The sequence below is a fragment of the Corapipo altera genome, unplaced genomic scaffold (assembly GCF_003945725.1).
Source record: "Corapipo altera isolate COAL_440 unplaced genomic scaffold, ASM394572v1 22b, whole genome shotgun sequence".
Taxonomy (NCBI): Eukaryota; Metazoa; Chordata; class Aves; order Passeriformes; family Pipridae; genus Corapipo; species Corapipo altera.
Genome location: NW_020884876.1, coordinates 16,757,319 through 16,780,231, shown reverse-complemented (window position 1 = coordinate 16,780,231; position 22,913 = coordinate 16,757,319). Strand labels below are relative to the sequence as shown.

Sequence of the window (22,913 nt, the reverse complement as noted above, 5' to 3'; positions counted from 1 at the left end):
TCTCTCTCTCTCTCTCTCTCTCTCTCTCTCTCTCTCTCTCTCTCTCTCTCTCTCTCCATCAGACATCTCTGTGTCTCTCTGCTTAGCTGCATGCCGTCTTTACTGCTTGTTTCTTATCTTCTTGGCCTTCTGCCACGCTCTCTGTTCACTGCTGCTCCGCCGCCGCTTTCGGTATCTCTGGCTGTCCACTCACAGCAAGGAAACTTCCCCCAGCTCTTAGTTACAGAGCTTGGTCCAGTTTAACACTGTTTCCGAGTTTCTGCAACCCCAGCCAGGGGGCTGGGGGGCTGTGGCCCCCAGCGGGGCTCCTGGCCCCTCTCTCTCCTCATGACATCAGAACATGGCCACTTCTTCCCCAACTACATCATCATCCTTCTTTTCCAGTCTGGTGTAATATGTTTAAATTTTGCAGGGGTGCTGATTGAGTCAACATCAAGACACCACCACCTCGAGGGTTACCATTTTTTTAACTCCAGGGGGAAAACCACTTTTTTTCCCCACCACAAATGGGTATTGGGAACTGGGCTTTGGGTTTGAGTGGTTAGTCTTAATACTGAATTTTCAGACAGTAAAGTTTTGACATGTATCTGGAACAGTTGGCAGGTGTTATGTGTATTGTTGATGTGGCTGACATAAAAACTACCCAGTTGTGCTCTCACTCTGTTTTGAATTATTTTATGTGTGTGTGCATATGCTAAAATGTAAAATATTTTGCTTTTCCTTCCTTTCACTTCTAAATTACGTTCTCTATATACTCTTGACCACTGTAATTTGATGAATGTAAAGGCCTGCAGCTAACTAATTTTAAAGTCTTCAAATGATCTGTGGTGCACAGAAGACCATCTTAAAAGTAAGCATTCTGACACCAATCTTGGAATATAAAACAGTGTAGAACCAAATTGTTGGGGAGAGTCAATCTGGTAGGTGCACTTCTAGCTATTTTTGTTTAGCACTTCTGTATCTAGGTAACTGATCTTGTAATTGCAAGGAAAAAATGTAAAACATTTGCAAAATGGGACATCCATCAGGTGGTGGTAGTTGGCTTCCTGACTGATTTGGGAAGAGGAGAGGGAAAGGCATTTCTTAGAACTTTATGTTAGGTTCTCTTTATTTGAAAGATATAATGTCATGGTTTGACTTTTTTCCTATATAAAAGCAAATTGGCTCATTTTGCTTGATAATTATTTTTAAAATAAAGGACAACTGAAATTACATGGGGTTTGTTACTTATAAAAGTGAAAAGTCTGGATAAATTATTTCTCTACAGTTGCTGGAGGCCCTACACAAAGCTTTCAGGATACGTTAGTGTATTATGCATTACACAAGAGAGGATATGCTGGGGCATGAGAAGAGAGTTCTCCCAAAAGAAAATGATCTTTCACTGGTAAACTGTCTTCAGTGTTGATTTTAATTGGAAACCCCTGGAGTAGGCTCTCTGGAGTCCTTGCATGCGACTGTGACTGGAGACAAAAGCACAAGTTATTTCCTTCCAACAGATAATTGAAGTGAAAATTTTCTGTAACAACTACCAGCCCTTTCGAAATTAAACTTCCTCATAACACGAGAGATAAATAATAAGTTGCTCTAGGCGATGTCCAAGTAAACATTAAAGAAGATGGCAGAAAGGAGTTAACAACAGATAAAGTATAAAAAAGACACACAATTTCCACCATTATGTGGGGCACTGGGAAACCTATGGTGGTTTTCTGCTGGTCCCATCTATGTCTGCACCTTGAACACAGTGATGAGAATTTCAGATTCTCCCTTAAAGCTTCTAAGTGAGTTCATGGATAACTCTTAGAAACCGTATCGTGTTAGCTTAGAACAGAAATATTACCCCTCCACTACCACTGAAGTCATGCAATGAAGAAACAACCCAACAGAAGACCAGCTAGCATTTATAGAAGATTGAAAAATATGTTTGTTTTATTTCATTAATATTTCACATTGAAACATTAAATAATTATTCCCCTTCCTGGGGTGGTCTCAGGAATGTTCAGTTCTGTGCCAGAACTATCATCCTTGTGATTCAAACATGTCAGCATATTTCAGGAACAGTGGTTTCAATGGTGGTACTAATGACCATAACAATATAGAATTTGTATGGTTGATTAACTTCAGAAAAGTTCCTGAGTTTTATTCTTACATTTTAACAGTGCAGTAGTAGGACACACATGAAAGAGGTATATGTTTATCCAACTTCCCTGAAGTTTTCGTACACTATTATGCAGCAAAGAATGTGAAATCTTAGGGTTGCCTCACATGAGTGAAGAACTTGTGTCCCTGGATTCCTGCTGTGAAATTGGTATGGGCACAATGATATGTGAGTTTTTTTGTGGGCATTTTTTCTGTTTGTTTTTCCTCCAAGATAGTTGGCTGATTTGTATCTCAGTAGTAAACCTTGTCCCCAGCAGGTATGGATGACAAAGTGTAGTTTGGATGTGATAAAGAGAACTTGCTTGTCCTGAATGCCTGATATCATGATTCTTGACCTTACAAATGTGTTTGCTTTTTTATTTTCTTGTGTTTTTTCACAGTTTAAAAACAGAAAGCACTTCTGCATGTTCTGCAATTTAATTAACATGCATATTAAATCTTGTCCTTACACCAAAGTGAGAAAATTTTGTGAGTGTTGGGAAAAACTTCCATCTATCCTCACAGAATGCATTTTTTGCACTGCTGAAGTACTGAAACTATTAAGACAATGAAACTAATCTGTGACCATTCTGCAAATTGAAATCATTAATACCTCAAATTTCAATGTCTAATTTTTAACATTTAATAATGATAATTTATAGTTTTAAAGCCATGTTAATATGCATTAAACTTTGTTTGTGTAAGTAAAAATACTTTGCTTTGTGTAAAAACCATATCACACAAACATACATATTATATATGACTTTGATCTAGCCTGTAAAACATGCTATGCAAGCCCTTATAAGTGTTGCAGGAACACAAAAGATACAGTTATCTTTTTCTTTTTTCTTTTTTTCTTCCTAAAAACATTGTTAGATTTAAAGCATAAATAAATATGGAGTCCAGAGAAAAGTTTGTGCTCTGGTACTGTGGTGAGCCTTTGCTCAAGTCAGTTTTGTAAGCTAATTTAGATATTCTGGAAATGGGACATCTTGTTACATTTGGGATGAGTATCTATCAGTAATAGGTTTTCTTCATGTCTGTTTCAACATAATTGTTGTACATAAGAGAATTCAATGGCAACTATTTTAGATGAATGCTACAACTTGCTCCCATTTTAAGATGTATGGCATGCAAACAGTTTCTGTACTGAAAACAGAGCTAGGCACAGAAGGTGACAAATGAGTCTGCTGTCAAAGGGATGATTGGCAGTCTATGGCACATCCACCCAGCTGAGGCACCAGCCTGACTGCTCTGGGCTTGTCATTATTTTAAAGATCCGGATTATAGATTCATCTGCAGCAGCAGCAGCTCAACAGAAGGGCATTTGTTCAAATGGTCTGTAACATTAGTAAATGTGTTACCAAAGCAGCACACACTACTGCATTGTAACTGTTGCTTTGGTGTTGCCAGTTGTGCAGTGAACATCGCTAGAATGATGTTAGTGCCTCAGCTTTATGAATAAAGAAAATAACTTGGTAAATACTATTACTTTATCTGGGTGTTTTGGCCAAAGTGGTGTTTTAGTACCTTGGAGAACATATTTAGTAATTTTCTTTTATTCAACAGTTTTATTTAAAGTTCTCAAAGTTCTTGAGAAAATACCAATAGGACAGGTGTGCCTAGACCATCCCATGTCTGCATTATGCTGATAAATACGAACTTACTTGCATGAAATTGGGTCATGTGGCCAGAGATTTAAGTTGTTGGCAGTAAATTTATCTGAATACATTAGAATAAGACTTATATGTTGTACGGGGCATTTAAATGTATCATGGCATTTCGAATGAATTATTATTCTGGGTTTTTGGTGGTTTCAGTTGCTGTTTCTAAATCTGATGGGAGCATGAGATTGTTATTTAGCAATCTCTCTCATAAGGTTGGTGGGAGGGAGAGAACATCAGCATTATAAAACTAAGGAACATGCCCCTGGGAGCTTAACAGTTTTGTGTCCAATAGCCCTGAGCTTAAATTTAAGTTTTAAACCTCCATTTCTTTCCAAGTTAGGAGGGTGGGAGAAAGAGAAGATAGTTCTGCCTTATTTTCCTAAAATTATGTACTCCATTCTTGCACTCTTCAATTTAGCTGTCTGTTAGTCCACCTACACAGCTGTGTAATATCTGTGTAATTGTCCCTTCACTGTAAGTGTTTTTTTCTAGCTACTGGAGTCATGGACTGGCAGTAAATTTGGTGACCTTAGAGTGCACTGTTGGTGTTTGCCAAAGTTTTTTAACATGAAGGAAATGATACTTTACATTGTGTTTAAGGGGAAGGGGAAAATGTGCTGATAATTACTGGTTTTGAGGTACTTTGGGAAAAGAATGGAGGATGGTTTCTGTGTATGTAATCTGTATTAAAAATTAAGTACTCCTGTAAATAGTTGTGAGTTAAGATGACTGCCCGAAACTGAAGAATTGAGGTAATCTGTTATTGCAGCATTTGTCATTAACCTAAAAAGGTTTAATACTCCAAGCATTGTTGACACTGCTTAGGACAATAATATTCATTTGAGATTATGTCCCAGAATGTAAAATATTTGAGAGCCATTACAGTCAGATGATACATCTCTACCAATTTTTACCTTGAATTCAGAACTACTGTTTATGAATCCCAAAGCCTATGGGTAGTCCAAGGATGTCCAAACATCTGTAGCTACCTTTGAAAGATTTTTCAGTGTTCTTGTCTGGAACTCCTAAAGAGATACTAGATTTCTTTATATAAATACAGTATTTTGAAAGCAGCAGGGATAGCTCATCATGTGCAATTTTTCCACATCAGATTTATTAACATTTCACTTTAATAGTGTAGAAGTGTTTGCAAAAATGTCTTGCTTTTTTCCAAACTTTTAAGTCTAAGCAAGGACTTCTTACATAGGTTTTGAAAAACACATGAACCCAAAGTTGCACATAGGTTTTTTATGAAGTATGGGATCCATCCTAAGGTGATGAGGGAGCTGGCGAAAGAGCTTGCCAAGCCACTCTCCATCATTTACCAACAGTCCTGGCTCACTGGGGAGGTCCCAGATGATTGGAAGTTGGTGAGTGTCACGACGATCCACAAAAAGGAGGACCCAGAAAACTACAGGCCCATCAGCCTGACCTCGGTGCCTGGCAAGGTTATGGGGCAGATCATCCTAAGTGCAATCACACAGCACCTACAGGATGGACAAGAGATCAGACCCAGCCAGCACGGGTTTAGGAAAGGCAGGTCCTGTCTGACCAACCTGATCTTCTTTTATGATCAGGTGACCCACCTGGTGGATGAGGGGAAGGATGTGGATGTGTCTATCTGGACTTCAGCAAAGCCTTTGACACTGTCTCCCACAGCATACTCCTGGAAAAGCTGGCAGCCCAGGGCTTGGACAGGGGCACTCTGTGCTGGGTTAGGAACTGGCTGGAGGGCCGGACCCAGAGAGTGGTGGTGAATGGGGCTGCATCTAGTTGGTGGCCGGTCACTAGTGGTGTCCCCCAGGGATCAGTGTTGGACCAGTCCTGTTTAATATCTTTGCTGATGATCTGGGTGAGGGGATTGAGTGTACAATCAGTAAATTTGCAGATGATGCCCAAGTTGGGGAGAGCGTTGATCTGCTGGAAGGCAGGAGGGCTCTTCAGAGGGACCTGGACAAGCTGGAGAGATGGTCTGATTCCAATGGGATGAGGTTCAACAAGGCTAAGTGCTGGGTCCTACACTTTGGCCACAACAACCCCATGGGGACAGAGTGGCTGGAGAGCAACCAGGCGGAAAGGGACCTGGGAGTCTGGATTAACAGCAGCTGAACATGAGCCAGCAGCGTGCCCAGGTGGCCAAGACCAATGGCATCCTGACCTGTATCAGGAACACTGTGGCCAGCAGGACTAGGGAAGTGATTCTTCCCCTGTACTCAGCACTGGTGAGGCCACACCTGGAGTACTGTGTCCAGTTCTGGGCCCCTCAGTTCAGGAAGGATATTGAGGTGCTGGAGCGGGTCCAGAGAAGAGCAACGAGGCTGCTGAAGGGACTTGAGGAGTCCTATGAGGAGAGGCTGAGGGAGCTGGGGCTGTTCAGCCCAGAGAAGAGGAGGCTCAGGGGAGACCTCATCACTCTCTATGACTACCTAAAAGGAGATTGTAGCCAGGTGGGGGTTGGTCTCTTCTCCCAGACAACCACCATCAAGACAAGAGGGCATGGTCTTAAGCTCCGCCAGAGGAGGTTTTGGTTGGATATTAGGAAAAATTTTTTTACAGAGAGAGTAATCAGATATTGGAATGGGCTGCCCAGGGAGGTGTTGGATTCACTGTCCCTGGAGGTTTTTAAGCTGAGACTGGATGTGGCACTTAGCGTCATGGTCTGGTAACCATGGTGGTGTTGGATCAAGGGTTGAATTTGATGATCTCAGAGGTCTTTTCCAACCTGGTTGATTCTATGAGTGTGATTTATACTTGTTTGTGAAACTTTCCAGGATATATTGTTCTGGTGTTTTACACTGATTTAAATACCATTAATTCTTCCCTGTAACCTATAACAATTCACTGTACTTCTACTTTAATTATTTTTTATGAAATTTAATTTGTATCTAATTTTTTTGTGAACTGATAATGGACAGCACATATGATTACACTGCACCACTCTACCTGGAAATGGTGGTACTGAGGAGGAAGAAGTAGGGAAATGGAATTGACCATTAATTTATTGAAATTGTTTTGACTTACAAATTGTGAGTGGTGTTTTCTTCACCTGATTACATAAATGTCACTTTTCACATTTTGAATGTAAAGTAACTTTTCTTCTATTTTGGAAACCACAAAGTTTTTGTCAGTCTTGATGCATGTGAACATCAATTAGACTTTGTTAAGTTGATAAAAATTTTTGCAATCATGTACAAAGTACTGACTTAATTTACTAACAGGTGAGTAAAGGTGTATAGTAATGACCAGCATAAGTAGTAAGAAAGTGTTTCATATGAAATGGATTTAGTCGTGTTTTCATGTTACTCTTGAAGGCTTATGCCACAGAAACCTGGCCTAGATTCTGGTTCGAAATATCAACTGATACTAAGTGGGATGCATGTTGATAGTTATGTGTGTGATGAAGTTTAGAAAGTGGTGTGCTGCCTTCCTGTGCTGGGAAGATGTTTTGCTTTTGGCAGAACTCAATTTTTTTTTCCTGACATGAGCATGAAATACCACACTCTAATTCTGCTCGTGGTGTTAACTGCAAGGCCACCAAATCAGACTAAAGAAGTTTTTAATTACTTTGTCAACAAGTAGTATTTTTTAATTTTGTACTAGAGAGGATTTGCCATAGCTTCCTAGAATGCATAACTTCTGTTACTTCTGATCAACACTTTATCAGAAAATTGATTGTACTCACCAATAAGGTTTTACAAGGTTTAAGCATAATTTAGCAATTTAAAGTCATCTGTTAGTTACGCTGGCACATTGCAAAGACTTTTTAAAATCCTAAACTAATTGTTATAATTGAATAATTTAAAGAATAACTTATCTTTTAGAATATACTACAAGACCAAGGGTACAAGTGTCATAAAACTCCCATAAATGTAAATATATTCAATTTAAAGTGTGTACTGTGTATGAAACAATTTTCATAGAATAACTGTGCAAAAAATAGATTAGGATATTTCAGGGTGTTTTCTGGCTTTACTAAAATTAATTTCCACTAATTTTTATAGCTTCATTTACTAGCAGTCATTGTCAGGAGTGAAAGAAATCAATGTGTAATCAACTAAACTCATTATTAGTGGACATGTAATTTGATGGAAGGCAGCTGCAGATTTTATGGCATAGTATTCTGTAGTATCCATTTTTTTCCCCTGTGTATTTATACCTGTGTAACAACTGTTAAGTCTTTTTTTTTCTATTGTCCTTGTTAAAAAAAGACAACAACAACTTTGAAGTTATTTTTAGGCCAGATGGTCTCTGCTTTTAAAGAATGTGTTGTGAAGGTGTTATAGAGAACTTTAGTAAAGATGTAGTCTGATGGAAGAGTACCATGTTCCTGGCTTGGTCAGTCCTCTGTCAAGTGGTACAAACTCATGACTCTCAAGAGGTACGTTGTATAGTTTGTTTATTGCTTGAGCATGGTCCCGAGTTGCGTTTCATTTTGGCTCCTCTACAGTGTGATTTTGCTAGTATAATATGAGAAATGGTGTAGTGTAAATGGGAGTGACTGGGGAAATTTCTAAGTTTAAGGCATAGTTACAGTCTGAGTGGAGAATTATAAACGCCATATGTGTGTCAATCTCTTCCACAACCTGTATCCCCATGTGTTTTCAGTGGAAACTTTATATTCACTGTGCAAGGAGAAGCAGGCGCTGTATTCAGAAAGACATGAAATGGTGTGTTAAAAGGTTCTGGACTTTTACCTCCCACAGCCCGTGAATGGATGTCTGTGGCCTGTGTAGCAGCGAAGCTGCTGAAAATCTGAGAGAGCTCATCAAGTGCACCGTTTATAAATACGTGATAACAAGGTTTACACCTCTGCAGGAGCACTCTTTTGCAGGGGGTGGAAAGGGAGGTGATGTCTTTGCTTTAGCATTGTCTTCTTGAAAAGTCGTGTTCAGTTCAGGATTTGGCGGGGTAAACGTGGGTCCTCATTCCCACCCTGACTTCAGTGATATTCTTAGGAGCCAGCAGCAAACGGATCCCTCCCCTCTGGGGATGCCTTGATCTTCCGAGGCTGATACCAGACACAGGCAGGAGCTTGCTGTTTTATCTGCATTGTCCATCTCTACCTTAATGAGTGAAACAGTTAAGTATCGGAGGGGGCGAGCCTCAAGGAATGTGTCTTCCATTTAACTCGAATATTTCGGTGGATAAAAGCAGAGGGAGGGAGAGGAGAGAGAGAGAGAGAGAGAGAAATGCACTTACATCACTCGAACTGCATTGAGTGTGTGCCTGTGTGCAGGTTAAGAGACAGACTTCAGTGTCTTTGCTTTCTGCAGGAAGCAGCAATGCCGTTTGTATCCTAAGAGGAATTTTTTATTTAGAAAAGGAAGCATTCTTTCTACCCAGGAAATGGCTTTCCTTGTGCGTTGCTATGCCAACTGCCTGCAGCCATGGTCTTCCAAAGTAAGCACAATAACGTAATTATATTGGCGTATTGCATTCAGACTCATGATTCTCTGGGTTTTTGTGTGTAATTGTGTTGTATTTTAGTTGCTGACTCTTTGGGCGGTAGAAGTGCTTGTCTTGATTGCGAGGAACAGGCATCATAAAATTAAATGTCCATCAATGTCATGCTGCTGAGATTAATTGTGCAAACTTGGTTAGCTGAGTGGAACAGAGATCACTGGTCACTACTCTGTCAGCATCATTAGCAGTCAGGGGAGGAGGTCCCTATTCGTGTGCGCTGCCCTGATTTTGGGGGAGTGGAGGGTAGTGGTGGTGGGGAGGGGGGGGAGGCTGCATGTGTGAGTGTGTGTGATTGCAAATGAAACAGGAATATTAACAATGCTTGGCTGAGTGCTGGAGGCTGATTCCTGCACCCTGACTAATATAATACTGTATTAAGCCTTTTTGAGGGAGCCTCTGTGCAGTCAGCCATTTTAGCTTTTTTTCCTCCTTTTTTTTTTTAGCTTCCCATTCCTCAGGCTCAGGGAATGATTTTCTTCCTCTGAATGGATGCTGGATATGTAGGGTTTCATCAGGCTCTGTACATCCTGACATGCTTAGACTTTCAGTGTTACAAAAATGGAGACTAACGCTGTCATTCGGGTTGCTGCTCTGCACTACAAGTGCAAGGAGGGGTTTGAGCTTACCAGTGGTGACACTTTTAGCTCCAGCTTGGCTTCACCCCCTCCGCCTCTTTTTAATTTAATGCTGTAGAGGGTGACTTGCCATCCATAAGAAATTGGTACATGATGTGTAAATTCAGTTCAGCTTATGTTTCTTCATTATGAAACCACTTGCAATCCCAGCTAACCATGGAGTTATGGGCCAGCAGGAGAAACACTCAGTAAGTATTGCAAATTCTGTTTGTTCTATCAATGACCTGTCACAGGCAAACTGCATGGAGATTGAAACTGCTTGTCGTCCTGCTCATGGGCTTTCTTGCTTGTGAATTTAACAGCGGGTTTGGAGGGAAGGCTATACCTGTGGCATTAGGGTCGGTGACTGTATTTAAAATTGGTTTTAGCTTAGAAAAGACAACTCTGTAGATTCTTTTTGAATGTTAAATGTACCGAAAAAATGCTGACATACTTTCATTGGGCAGGAAGCTGTGAACATTCAGTTAAAATCCCTATGCATTTGTTAAAACTTTAAAGAAATATGTAAGCTGTATAAGAAGTGATATAATTGTAGGTGGTGATAAGAATAGATTTATTCTGTCTAGTGTATGGTACTAGTGCACTGTTGCCTTGTAGCATGGCGTTTAACATCTGTGATACGCTTATGCTGAAATTGCAGAAACTGTTAGTAAAACATGGAATGAACAAAAGGCATAAGTACTGATGCTTTATAATTGATCCCATGAGTCAGCTACACCTTTGTCATGCTTTAATCCCATAGGCTGCCTGTGTTTATTGTTTGGGAAAAATGCATTCATAAGCAGAAGAACAAACATTATTTAACAAGGCCTCAGGTGTCAGGAATTAGAAATTTAGGTTTTGCATGACAAAAAGGTTCTGTAAGTTTTATAAGAATCTATAGATTCTTATTGCTCAGTTAAAATGTTTAAATCTTCATGCTGGATTTTATATGGCTCACTATAATTTTATTCTTACAATTTGTTTCTTGGAAATATATTTATATATATATATGTTCTGTGCATACTCTGTGTTAGAATGTGCATGGGCATGTGTACAGTGTGTTCTGAATATACAGCTAAGAACTGGAAATATTGGGAAGAGGTGATAGCAGAAACTTTTTGAAGAAGGAACATTTTTTACAAGAATTTAGGTCTAATGGTGTAGAAATACAGAAAGTAATCTAACAATGTTTCAGAATGTGTCCAGTAGATTTTTCTTACGCAAGTATCAAACATATCACAGTTTCTTGTTGTAGACTGTTTTGTTCCTTTCCCTTTTTAATTGCATTCTAAGTATAAGGGAGTTCATGTTACCAAACCGTTTGGTGTTCATGAAATATTTAGAACTGAATCTAAAAAAAGAAAAAAAAAAATCTCCTTCGGAAACTCAAGTACCGAAAAAGGTGAAATAGAATAGTATATCCTGAATTTGCAAATAGGAATAAAATGAGAAAGCTGCATGTGTATTGGTTTTTCCTGATCTTTCTACTCTCGAAAGAATGTTGATGAAAAGTTCTAGATTGACTAGGGTAACACAGCAAGTCTAAGTGATATGAAATAAGTGCTTATATACAAAGGAAAAAATTAAACTAGCACAAGCTGTCATATTTTAGTTGTATTACTTTGAATTACTTAAATCACAGAGGTGGACCAAAATGTAGGAGTAGTAAAATGGAAAAGGTCAAAGTATTGCTTTACAAAAAGTTAGTTTACCTTAAGAAATGTCCCCATCTATGCAAGAGAAAGAAATAATGCTTTGACATAGGGCTGGCATGCAGTTGCAGATTTTGCAATAAACCAAAACCATAGTTTAGAGATTATATAGAAGTTTAAACTGTTAGTACCCAATGTAACTCAACAAAACCCACCATTTTGACAATGAAACTTTTCATGCTTGTTCATCAGATAGGTGTTATTTCCCTTGGAAAGTGGAACTGAAATTGTTGGTAGAGAGGGAAGGGAGTTGGAGTTTCAAGGCTTGGAGTTTCAAGGTATACAGACTTTGTCTTGCTTTGCCTAAATGGAAAACTTAATGAATTAATTATTTCTGGTAATTAGTTATTTTCATGTTATTATGTTCCCAGAATCCTAAATATTTTATTGATATCTGACTCAATCTTTTTTCAAGGAAAGAGGCTTAATTACTTCTCTGACATCCCCACGGGACAATCTAAAACTGAATGTAAAAATCTCCTGTGCAAGGTTTCACAAAGTTCTGTGAATTAGTTTTAGTTAATGCTGTTATATCTTAATTTCACACTATTTTAGTCAGGGAATGAGGTATAAGGTTTAAATCTACTGTTCTGCGAAAATGGTATGCAAACTGACCATTATGTTAATCGTGGTGAAAATGGAGAGAGGAGGAGTAAAATACTCTCTTGCATTTCCTATATTGTTTAATATAAAAAATAAAATCAGTGACATCAATCAATTGTACTGGTCTTACATGCCTCATATTTTGTAAATTGAAAGAGTTTGAAGCAGTTTGAATCAAACTGCTGAAAGTGAAGTGGATCTGTGGGTGATGTTCCTTGATACACAACTTTTGTCATCTGTTTAACAGGGAGGAAAGGTATGCTCTGGGTGAAAGATGGCAGAGAAATGAAAGCTGGATTGTTGCAAAAATAGTTCTGCTTAGTTCTTTTATTTAATGTACTTAACTAGATTTTATCTAATTCATGGAATCTTAGAATGGTTTGGGTTGGAAGGGATGTTAAAGATCATCTAATTCCAACTCCCCTGCCGTGTGGGCAGGGACACCTTCCACTAGACCAGGTTACTGAAAGCCCCATCCAATCTGTCCTTGAACACTTCAAGGGATGGGGCATCCGACACCTCTCTGGGCTTCTTCAGTAGGTTCATTCTGTTTGGCTGTGTCCTTGTTGGTGATAAGAGTCCTCTCAACTAGTTTTGTAGTGCTTTTGCTATAATTTTCCTAATCTTAAATTTTAGGAAGATGAATGATGTATCAATAAATGTTGCTTGGTGGATGTTGAAACAACAATCTCTTGAAAAGCTTTACACATTGCATCCTATATCTACTTTATTATGTGAAAAGGATCACGTGAAGGTCTAGAGCATAAAGGTTCCTGTGGTAGGCTTGGACCTTTTAAAGTGTTAGCTTTCTATCTAATTTCTCCTTTTCATCTTTGTATATGTTGTTCGTAGGAACTTTTCTCAAGGTCAACTAAAAACAAAAAATTGACAGGTATAATGGCTTTTAAAAATGTGACTTGAGATACATAGTTCTTTTATGACTGTGTAATGATTAACAACTCATGAATTACAGAGTACATTGGAGTGACTTATGGACAATCTGTAAGAAAGTCTAAGTTCTATTTTTACTTTGGGTGTAATAGAAATAAAGTCTGCTAATAAAGGATAAGTTTCACTTCCAGCCCAGTGACTCTTCTTTAGTGATCATAAAGGTACTGCAGTCTTTTGATGTGCTTGACCTGTCTTGAATTACTGAAAAATATTGAAAGCAATATCTCAAATTTTTGGGTTGTTCTTACCATATTTTAGTTCACAAGAATTTGTGACTCTCACTCCCAGAAAAGAGAGGGAAATAAATGGTATTTTGAGGAAAAGTCTCAAGTGAGAATTATTCAAATATGGTTATTTTAGTTTGATGTATAGTTAAGTGTGCTGGTTGGCATACTTTCTTAAGAAGTGTAGACCTATACAAAATAAATATTATTTTCTATTACTGGAAGAGATCATCGGTATTTTTTTATAAAAAATGTGACCTGATATAGTTATTTGTCCTTTGAGTGAGCATCACACATCACTAATAAGACATGGGAAAGAGACGTGGTGTTGTGATCAGATGGCTACAGTTGGTAAGCTTTTATAAATTTGTATAAATATATCTGGAAAAAAATAGATGTATGAAAAAACTCTGGCTAGGTAGTAGTAACCTATTAGTTGCTGTAGCTGCTGGTGGGTTGTGATTTTGTTCATCTTAGTGAATTATGTTGCACTGGGACTTATACAGACTTTCTTCTTTTGTTGTTAGGCACCTTTATTTTTAACAGAAACCAGATTTCTAGTTTGGCCCTTTCTGATTATTCCTTTCCTTTTCATTTGTGTATTTTGAAGAAAAGTTATCTTCTCTGACGACCAGTAAGAGGGTTGTAGATTTTTTCATGTGACTAGAAATAGTATTTCACCCCTTTATAGGTGCATTATGAAAGTCTTTAATTATGTGACAGTAAGATTCATCTCAAGATGGATAGCTCTTATCTAATGAGCAGCTGTTTGATATTTTGGGCTAGTTTCATTGCTCAAAAGGCTAGTTTGTGTTTATGGTGTAGTATTCAAGTTTTACTTAGAAAACGAAAGCATAAATATTTTTCTCTTCTGTGATTTTTTAAGATGCTTGTAACTACAGTGTTCATGCAATTCATTAAAGGATTATGGGGGAGGCATCTTAATTTTTCAGGTAGGTCTGCTGAAGGAAATCTTTGGCAAAACATAAGGACAGAATTTTGAGAACTTAAGGTGCTTATTTCTCAGCATGGGTAGATCTTAGCAAGCATTCAAAGAATGCATTTTGTTACTTGAATTTTTGTGTATTGTTGCACTTCAGGCACCTGCACCCTAATGATCGTATACAAGGTTGGTTTTAAGTGACTTGTCTGGCATACTACCAGAGATCTGTGGTATACCCTGGCTAAATTCCTATTCTCCAGGATAACATTTAACTGCAAATTTTTCCAAAACCTTATAAATAGCAGAATTTAGGTCATTTCATAGGAATGACAGTGTGACTGCATTTAGTGACCTGGAGAGATGGCAGTGAAAGTATCCTTGGCAAATAGAAGATGTCCTGCTATCTTTCTGTTATGGTTTCAAGGCCTGGGGATTGCACAGCATATTTAAAGGTGAGAAAGAAAAGAAAAAAAAAAAAAGAAAACTCACTAAACCACAACCAAAAAGGCTGCCATCTATATGTGTATTGTGCGTGTGTGCAAAATATTGCTTTCTCTACCTTCTCAAGAAGTAGCTAAAATTTCTTCAGGTCAACATGGACAACTGGTATAGAAGATTGCACAGTAGGGCATTTTGTAGCAAGTTTATGAAGTAGGAGAGTTTCAGGCCTCACAATGAGAACTGGGAAATTAACATAGTCAGTATTATGGCTCTGGTTTGTGTTCTGAAGTGGCCAAATCTGTTGGAGTGTTTGCAGAGTGCTATTTATGATGGTACATACTGAAATGTGGTATTTATAGTCACAATGCAGATGTGAACCTGAAAAGGAAAGTCAGCTTCTTCCAAAATGCTATTTTGAGACCGACAGACTAAAGCTATTTATTATTCCTGAGTTGTTGGCACTCCTGCTTGATCTTCAGATGTACTGAAATCTAGCTGAAATTGAGTTCTGCTGATATGCAACAATTAAAAAAAAAGAGAAAATCATCCAAGCAACCAAAAATCCCAAACATCAAAAGAAGTAAAAAATCCTAAATCCCTTAAGTTACAGTTGGTTTGCTCTCAATTCTATGAGTTAATAAAAACATAGGAATAAGAGAAACTTTAAAAAACAGAAGATAATGTGTTGTTGTTAAGTAGCATAAGTTAAAAATACCATGGAATTCATATGCATGTTGAGTAGCATGAAGTTCATTGTAACTAGAAGCAAGCACTAAGGGAATCCTATGCCTCAGTATCTCAAGTTGATTATTCCACCTGCAAAATAATTGCACTCCCTTGCTAAATACTGGCTCAAGGGTTTTATATACTTATACTGGTACTTAAACAATTTCCAAGTGATGTAAACTTAACAGTTTACTAAATGAAACTGTAAAAATATTCCAGTGAGATGAAGTAAATTAGGTTTTTGGAAACTTCATTTTTAATTATCTAAGGCAGGGGATCTCAGATAGTGATATGTAAAGAAATACGTAGTTTATAAGAGGATTAGAAAATGCTGTCAGCTGTGCTGATTGTTTTTACAGTCATGATTGTCGCTGCTGCTGGTACTACCAGTATGCAAAAGTGAGGGGAAGTGTCTCAAGTTCTGTATCTGCTGCTGAGATGACCTGAAGCTCATCTGCAAAATACTCGATAACTTCACAGGTGGTCTGTAAAATCAATGAAATATCAAGAGATAACCAAAATGATTTAAGAATATGAGCATTAGGAACCATGATTTCTAAATTTTAAACTAGAATTTTATAAACATTCAGGCTATATTCAGACCATCAGCAATCTGGAATAATGATGCTGATGCTGAAAACTCTCAAATATAATTTTTTTAAGGTTATTTAAAGTTTGTTTTTCTTAAACTATCTTACATACTTTTTATTTCTTCTTGTATTCTAGGCTTTAAATTGTTACAAATTAGCCCTTAACAGCATCCTTGATGTTTGAAACACTGAACTAATTTTACTAATCCCCTTCAGGAATACATAGTAGTGTGATTTTTGTTTGACTGAAAAAGAGGTAAGATTTTCAGGTTCTCAGGATTATTTTATTAAAATCTGATTTTTGTTTTTGATATCTTAGTTGCAATAGCAGATCTATTACCAGACTAGTAATTCTTTTCACTTACTATTACTGATGAATTCTTGTTAGCATTTTCTAAACTTCAAAATTAATAGAAGTAATACTACTAGAAAGAAAAAACCCAAACCCTTTGATAGGGTATTTCAGGAGTTTGTGCGGGTGAGTGTGATACTAAACCTTTTTTTCCCAACATTCTTTATTGCCAATGGATGAGAAATAGAGTTAATATTAAGTATTGGAGAAACATGAAATATTAATGTCTTGAGATTTACCCTTGACCAAAGAACCTTGTACATGTCACATTTCATTTTCAATATTGTATTTAAGAATCTGGTAGCTGTAGTGCAATAGAGGTGTGGGATGACCCCTGCAGGTCTACAGTGTTTTTAGGATTCTAACCTCTGCATCCTTAACCTATCAATCTGTTACTGAAATGTTACTGGCACTTGTATGGTATCCCAGAATTGAATGGTTGGTGGTTATTCCAGTTTTGTCAGCTTGCCAGTAGTCTTTGCTGTTCATTTTGAGATGGTGATGATTCAGCTGAAAGCCATGGGATGCATAAACTGTGCTGAAGGGGTCTCTGCTCAGTGGGTTACTTGTGAAAGCTGATCCTGTGCCCAGAAGCTGGAATTTATAGGAGTGTTTATCATTCCTTCCAAACCCCTTGTTTGTATGGGGATATGAGAAGGGCGGATCAAGGACAACAGATTACAATGCTTTTACATGGGTGATGTTGAAGATAAATAGCTTTACATTATAATAGCATCTGACACAAATAGTGCTGCTATTTAGTCCCTCATACATCTGAGATGTACAGGTAGAGCTATTGCCTTATTTTATATTATTTTTTGCTTGGGAAGGATCACAACATTTGGTGAAATAACTGGAAGATAGGAAATTTTGTGTATATGTTGGTTCTAACTTACTCTTGTGATGCTGGACTTGGTTATTAGACTAGCAAGATTCTGGTAATTCTGGTAGCAAGAGTGTGGTCCTTTTGGGCAAAAGGCTGCATCTGTCTTTTTGGGTTGCTCTCGCTGCAAATGTGAAGCTTGCTACCGTGAACCAGTGTTACAGTGTTTAGCTAACCTGACATTCTCTACTTGGCCTAAACCTTAAGCTGCTCAAAAAGCTAAAAATAAGGGCATCAGTCTTTTTTTGACCACTGGTCTCCATTGCAAATGTTGGAACAGAAAATCCTGGCATATTTAGTTCCCTTTTCGTGAAAAGTGAAAGAGGATTTTCCTGAATGGGGAGTAGCCTGCTAAACCTCCCAGCTTGGGGTGGGTAGTTTTCTAGCCTGAGTTACAGGCAGTCAAGTTGATGTTTCCTGTAATATACTGTTCCTACCGACACCTGTCTGGAGCACCTTAAAAAGGCATCAAATAATTTGATCTGCTACAAATTTCAATAGTTCCAGTCCTTTATAGTGTATGCAGTGTGACTACCCTTTCTTAAATTCATATGGGCTTTCTAATTTTCCTTATGTGTCTTCCGAGTTCCAGTTTAGTGACTACTGTAATTGACAACAGAAAGCTCTGAACCATTTGACAAAATGTGAAGATTTTTCCTTTGAATGTGAAGATGGTTGTGACTCCCTGCACTCAAATGTATCTATACCTCCATGGCATTTGCAGCTCTTAAGCGGAGGTGACAATTCTCCTTTGGTCTGGGAATATGCAAACTGGTTTAACACCAGCCTTCTCTTTCAGTCCCAGTTTCTCAGTTGGATCAAGAGCCAATTGCTTTTCAAAACAGAGGCTTGTGAGTTAGAATACAAAGAAGTGCAAAGTATTACATTATAGCTATGTTTAGCATCTTAATAAGCTAACAAATGCTGTGGCAATCATAAAATGTAGCTTCATGTAGCCCATGTAACTTTCTGCGTGTAGGTTACTTATTTCAGCTCTCCCGGTCTGGTGACCAAATGCCAACTTTTAGTAACTGTAATGCATCCTCTTGGTAACTGCAGTTACCTGATCTTCGGAGGTATAGGGACAGCCAGCAATGATGTTGTAAACCCAGACAATAACACGGTAGTCAGATTCCTCAACCTGTGATTTCTTTAACTCAATCTATAAATATTGCCTTGTTTTATCTGACTGCAGCCTGTCAGCTTGCTTGCTTACAGCAATAGATGCTGTCTGCTGGGTCATTTGGACAAACAGACCAGGTAGGATTTATTAGTTTATGGCTTGACTCCAAACTATGACCTTGCAAGTAAGAAAAATGGATTCAAGCTTTCTTCTTTTTTTCCTCTTCTGAAGAATGATTTCATAAAAATGATGTTTTGCTATTTTGTAGGTCTCCCTTTGTGTGTGTAGTCATGTTGGCTTGTTTTATAGTTAAAAATAGGCTTTTACTGTTCTGTGCTGCTGTTATTCCTGCAGAGGCAGGAGAATGGGAGCTGGGTTGTGCTCTTAGGACTCCATCCATAGCATTGTTTCCTCAGTGCCCTTCTGCTGCTGTGTGCCTGCCAGCCTGCTGAATGCTGTAGGAGTTGCATGAGTGTCAGGAAAGTCTAACGTGGGATGATTTGAAAGAGAATGGGAATGCCTGAAAAAGACAATATGGCTGCAGAGCTGGACTATAAATTTAATATTTATAGTGGGATCAATGGCTTGAAAATGAGGTGATGAAGGACATTGTACCTGAAGGTATTTGGTTGTGGTTGAAAAAAAAATATTTTGGGAAATCTAAACTGATTTTGGGAATTATTTCTTAGTTAACTATATCCTAGGTTTGCTGAACCATCAGCCCTGTTCTCATCTTAGCTCAACTGCATTTTTTGGGTTCTGGATTTGTTGGGGTTTTTTTGTTTTGTTTTTCTTACATGTAAGGAGCTAAAGGTTCTTCAAAACATGCAGTGTACAGTCTTTGCCTTTGCTGCTTCACTGATCAAGGTACAACTTGACCTCTAAATCTTAATGTATTCCTGATAACAAGCTAGGAAAAAAAGCAGCCCATATTTTCCAAATACTTGGCAGGCAGTAGCTCTTTACACTTCTAGATTGCTCAGGAAAGAGCCAGATGTTAGACTTGGATGTACCTCCCTGGCGTCTTTGCATTTCAGTCTTGACCCACATCACCAGTGGATTTTCAGCTAGGTTTTTTGACCTTTGAATAAGAAGCTGACTGTTGAGGGGTTTTGTTTGAAATACACATAAATAATGTACAAGGATCTTCTTTATATTGTCCTTGCTTTTAACAAACGAAGAGGAAAACGAAAATGCATGGATTTATGGATTTTGAAGCCTTTGTAAAATGTGGTACTTAAATAATTAACTCTGTCTGGAAATGGTGGTTCCCTGGATTTTTTCCTTTTTAAGGCAACAGAGAAGACTCATACTAATTCCTTTAAAAGTGAAGCTGTTCACAGCTGTACGTGCAGACTAAAAACCAAACTAAAATGAAAACAGTATTAGTTTCTTCTAATAACTGTGAAAATCTGTATGCTAGTGTACCTCTCCTTGCCTGCTGGTGTTTGACTTCTGCAAACATTTTCTGTTGTCTGACTCCAGGAGTTTCTGTCCTGTTCAGTCTTGTTTGTTTTTAAATTAGTAGGTTCTTACAGTTGATAATATTGTTGTTGATGGTGGGATTTTTTCCAGTTTTGTGAGAAGATTAGAGACTTCTTGTGTTTCAGGGCAAAGGATTTCGGAAATTTCCATTTAGCAGAGATTTTCCAAGGTCCCTGAATACAGCTACTTTTCCTATAAATGGGTACTAAAGTGTAGTTTCACAAACAGTGGCATACATCTCAGCAGCGGGATACAGAAAATCTAGTTATTTACTTCTTTCCTGTTAAAGGAAGAGATTGTTTAGACACTTTAATGTCACTCCTACACCTACAACTTCCAGTAGTATTGTACATTACTATTCTTTCTGTGATGATGGTACCCAGGGAAAATTAAATTTAGAAATGCCTGAATTAGAGTAATATGATTTTTTTTTTTTCAATTTTAAGTGGAGGCTCAATGTTCCAACTGGGATTTTATTCAGTTAAGCATCCATGTTTAATGCAGTAATGACTAAAATGTCTACCACTTTTATGAAAGAAAGTAACTTTCTAAATCTCTTGCACCATGTGTTATAGCAAAGTCCATTGTAATGCTGCCGTGAATCTGTGGTTGACTTGACTCCCAGATTATCTGGTTATTGCAAGGTGACCTAATGCAGTAGGTGATGTAAATGCACACATCCTGAGTCTCTAAAGCTTATCTTCTGGTAGGTGGGAGAAAAAAGATGAATGTCACTAATTGTATCTATAGAATCAGCTTCAGTTATTGTCTCTAGTATTTCAAGCTGATTTCTTTATTGCTTATTTTTCTGCAGCTTGTCAATCTGTAATGTAAAATCTTTTCCTAAATAAACGCCACTGAAATATTTCATGGTGTCAGTAGAATATATAAGTTACTACATGGATTGTGGTTTTAGTATGCTGTTGACTCAAGGCAGGAATATAAGGGATACTTTAAACTCTGTTTGCACATCTGTACAGACACAGATAAATTTCTGGAAGTGACATCTGAATGTCAGCATTTTGAGCAGAATAACACGAGGCTTCAATTGACAATGCCTCCTTACTCTAAAGCAGCCCTGATTTTAGCAGGCTGCATATGGAACCTTCTTGTTTTGCTTGTCTTGTATGTTGTTGTGGACATTTGTAAAAATTAGGTGATTTAAAAAAAAAAAGGTGGGAGGCTAGTGGAACTCATCAAGTACTAAAGTTGTTTGACTAGTAGTCATGTTAGTATAGTTTTAAAATATCATAGATATGGTAAAATCATACTATTTGAAGATTTTGCGACATTAATCGTGTATAAAGGGAAATGCTTGTCATTTAAAAATATTTTGAGTTCTCGTTGCTGTGCTATTTTTACATTATCCAGAAAATTAGCAAGACTACCTATATTGCTCTGTAGTGCAAATATGAAACCTTTTTACTCTCTGGGTGATGGTCTTAAAAGTATTATCTATAGACTTAAAGATCTTTTTAAGTAATATTTTTTTAAAATTCACCTTACTTTGAAATTTACATCATCCCCCTTTTCAAGCAAAATTAATTGCCTCTTATTTACCTAACTTTTTTTTTAATTTTATGTCATTGTTTTAAAATGCTCACTATTATACAATTAGCAATCTCAAAACGTTGATTATGGTAATACATTTTTGCTTTATATTAAAGAATACTACAATCAGATTATTCTTGAAAACAAGTTTTAGCAAGTGCTTTGATGTCCACTTGTGTGTTGAGATATTCATCTTGTAATATTGCAGTTGGGTTTTTTTGTTGTTAATTTTTGTTTGTTTGTTTTGTTTTGTGGGGGTTTTTTTTTGTTTGTTTGTTTGAGGTGAAGCAAAATGTGCATCTTTCGTTGTCAGACAGGGAAAACAGAGGAAACTTGCACCCACTTTTCTCCTGAACTACTCCTTGATGCTATAAAGCAAAGATAATGCTTTAGTTAAAAGTCCAAGGGTGGCATTGACATGGCTGCAGCCATCAGACTTCAAACAAAATTTTTATTTAATTGGTTGTGAATAGTCCTGTCTCTCTTTAAATTTTCATCACACTTTCCTTCAGTTAATCTGATATTTTATAGAGGCAAGACTCAGTCTACAAATGGAAATATCCAATTTTTGCATCTGTACACAGTAGCTCCCTATATATCTATATCTTTAAAAAATTTGCCTTGGAAGTGTACAGAATACTTAGGTGTCTACAAAGAAACAACCGAGAAGAAAATGTTATCATGTTGATCATGTTGATATTTGTCTTTTTTCCTCCTTTAGTTAGTCTACTTCTGAATGATAAGTATATAAAAGAACAGGCACACTTCAGATTCTTTTGCTTGAAGGAGTGACATGGATCTGGAAGGGAGTTTCTGGGTCACTGCTGTACACACTGTTGTGCAGCACACTCATAACTTGGCCTAGCTTCAGTTTGAAAACCGCCTCTGCCACAGATCTTGTGGAGTCTGGTTTTGAGAATCTCTGTGGTTCATTAGAAAGCAGCCTTTTTTCAGCTTCCTGCTCATTAGGCTTCACACCTGCATTGCCTTCTACTGGAGATATTTCTTTTCCTCCTTTCTATTTCTGAGTAGTGCTCATACCCACTCTCAGTGGGGGCTGAAAAAACCCTGCTCTTCCTGCACTTTCTCAAATGTTGTTTTTTTCTTCTTATAGTCCTAATAGTTCTTCTCTTGCTCTATGTGAGAGAAACCCATCTTTATTTAAAACATACAGCTGGGACTGTGCGCAACATTTCCAAATAAGGTCCCTGCTGGGGTCATGGAGAAGAGCCCAGAACTGTATTTCTGAAGGATGCATGCTGTGATCTCATTGGGTTCTCCTTCTGCTGCATCACCTGAACAATTCAGTCACCTTCTAATCAGCTGATACATGGAAACCTTTTCACATTCATTTCTGACACGGAAGTTCCCAGGCTCTTTGTTTTTGTCTTAAAGTGCATGCTTTCATATCATCATATACTGCATTGTGTTTCTTTTACTCCAAGT

At 37.7% G+C, this 22,913-nt stretch overlaps 1 protein-coding gene across 7 annotated transcripts in view; it reads left to right on the top strand.

Annotated features, from left to right (window-relative positions):
* The window catches only part of RAPGEF2 (Rap guanine nucleotide exchange factor 2), a 180,387-nt gene that overhangs the window by 100,998 nt on the left and 56,476 nt on the right, over positions 1-22,913 (top strand). Inside the window, exon 1 of one of the 7 annotated variants that reach the window (XM_027635508.1) lies at positions 8,956-9,203. The exons of 4 other annotated variants lie outside the window; for them this stretch is intronic. In XM_027635508.1, the coding sequence (XP_027491309.1) occupies positions 9,150-9,203 (54 nt within the window). In that variant the 5' untranslated portion in view covers positions 8,956-9,149. Of the gene's footprint in view, positions 1-8,955; positions 9,204-9,534; positions 10,090-16,769; positions 16,775-22,913 lie in introns of those variants that run through there. 2 more of the 7 variants (XM_027635507.1, XM_027635509.1) reach the window with 2 other exon arrangements.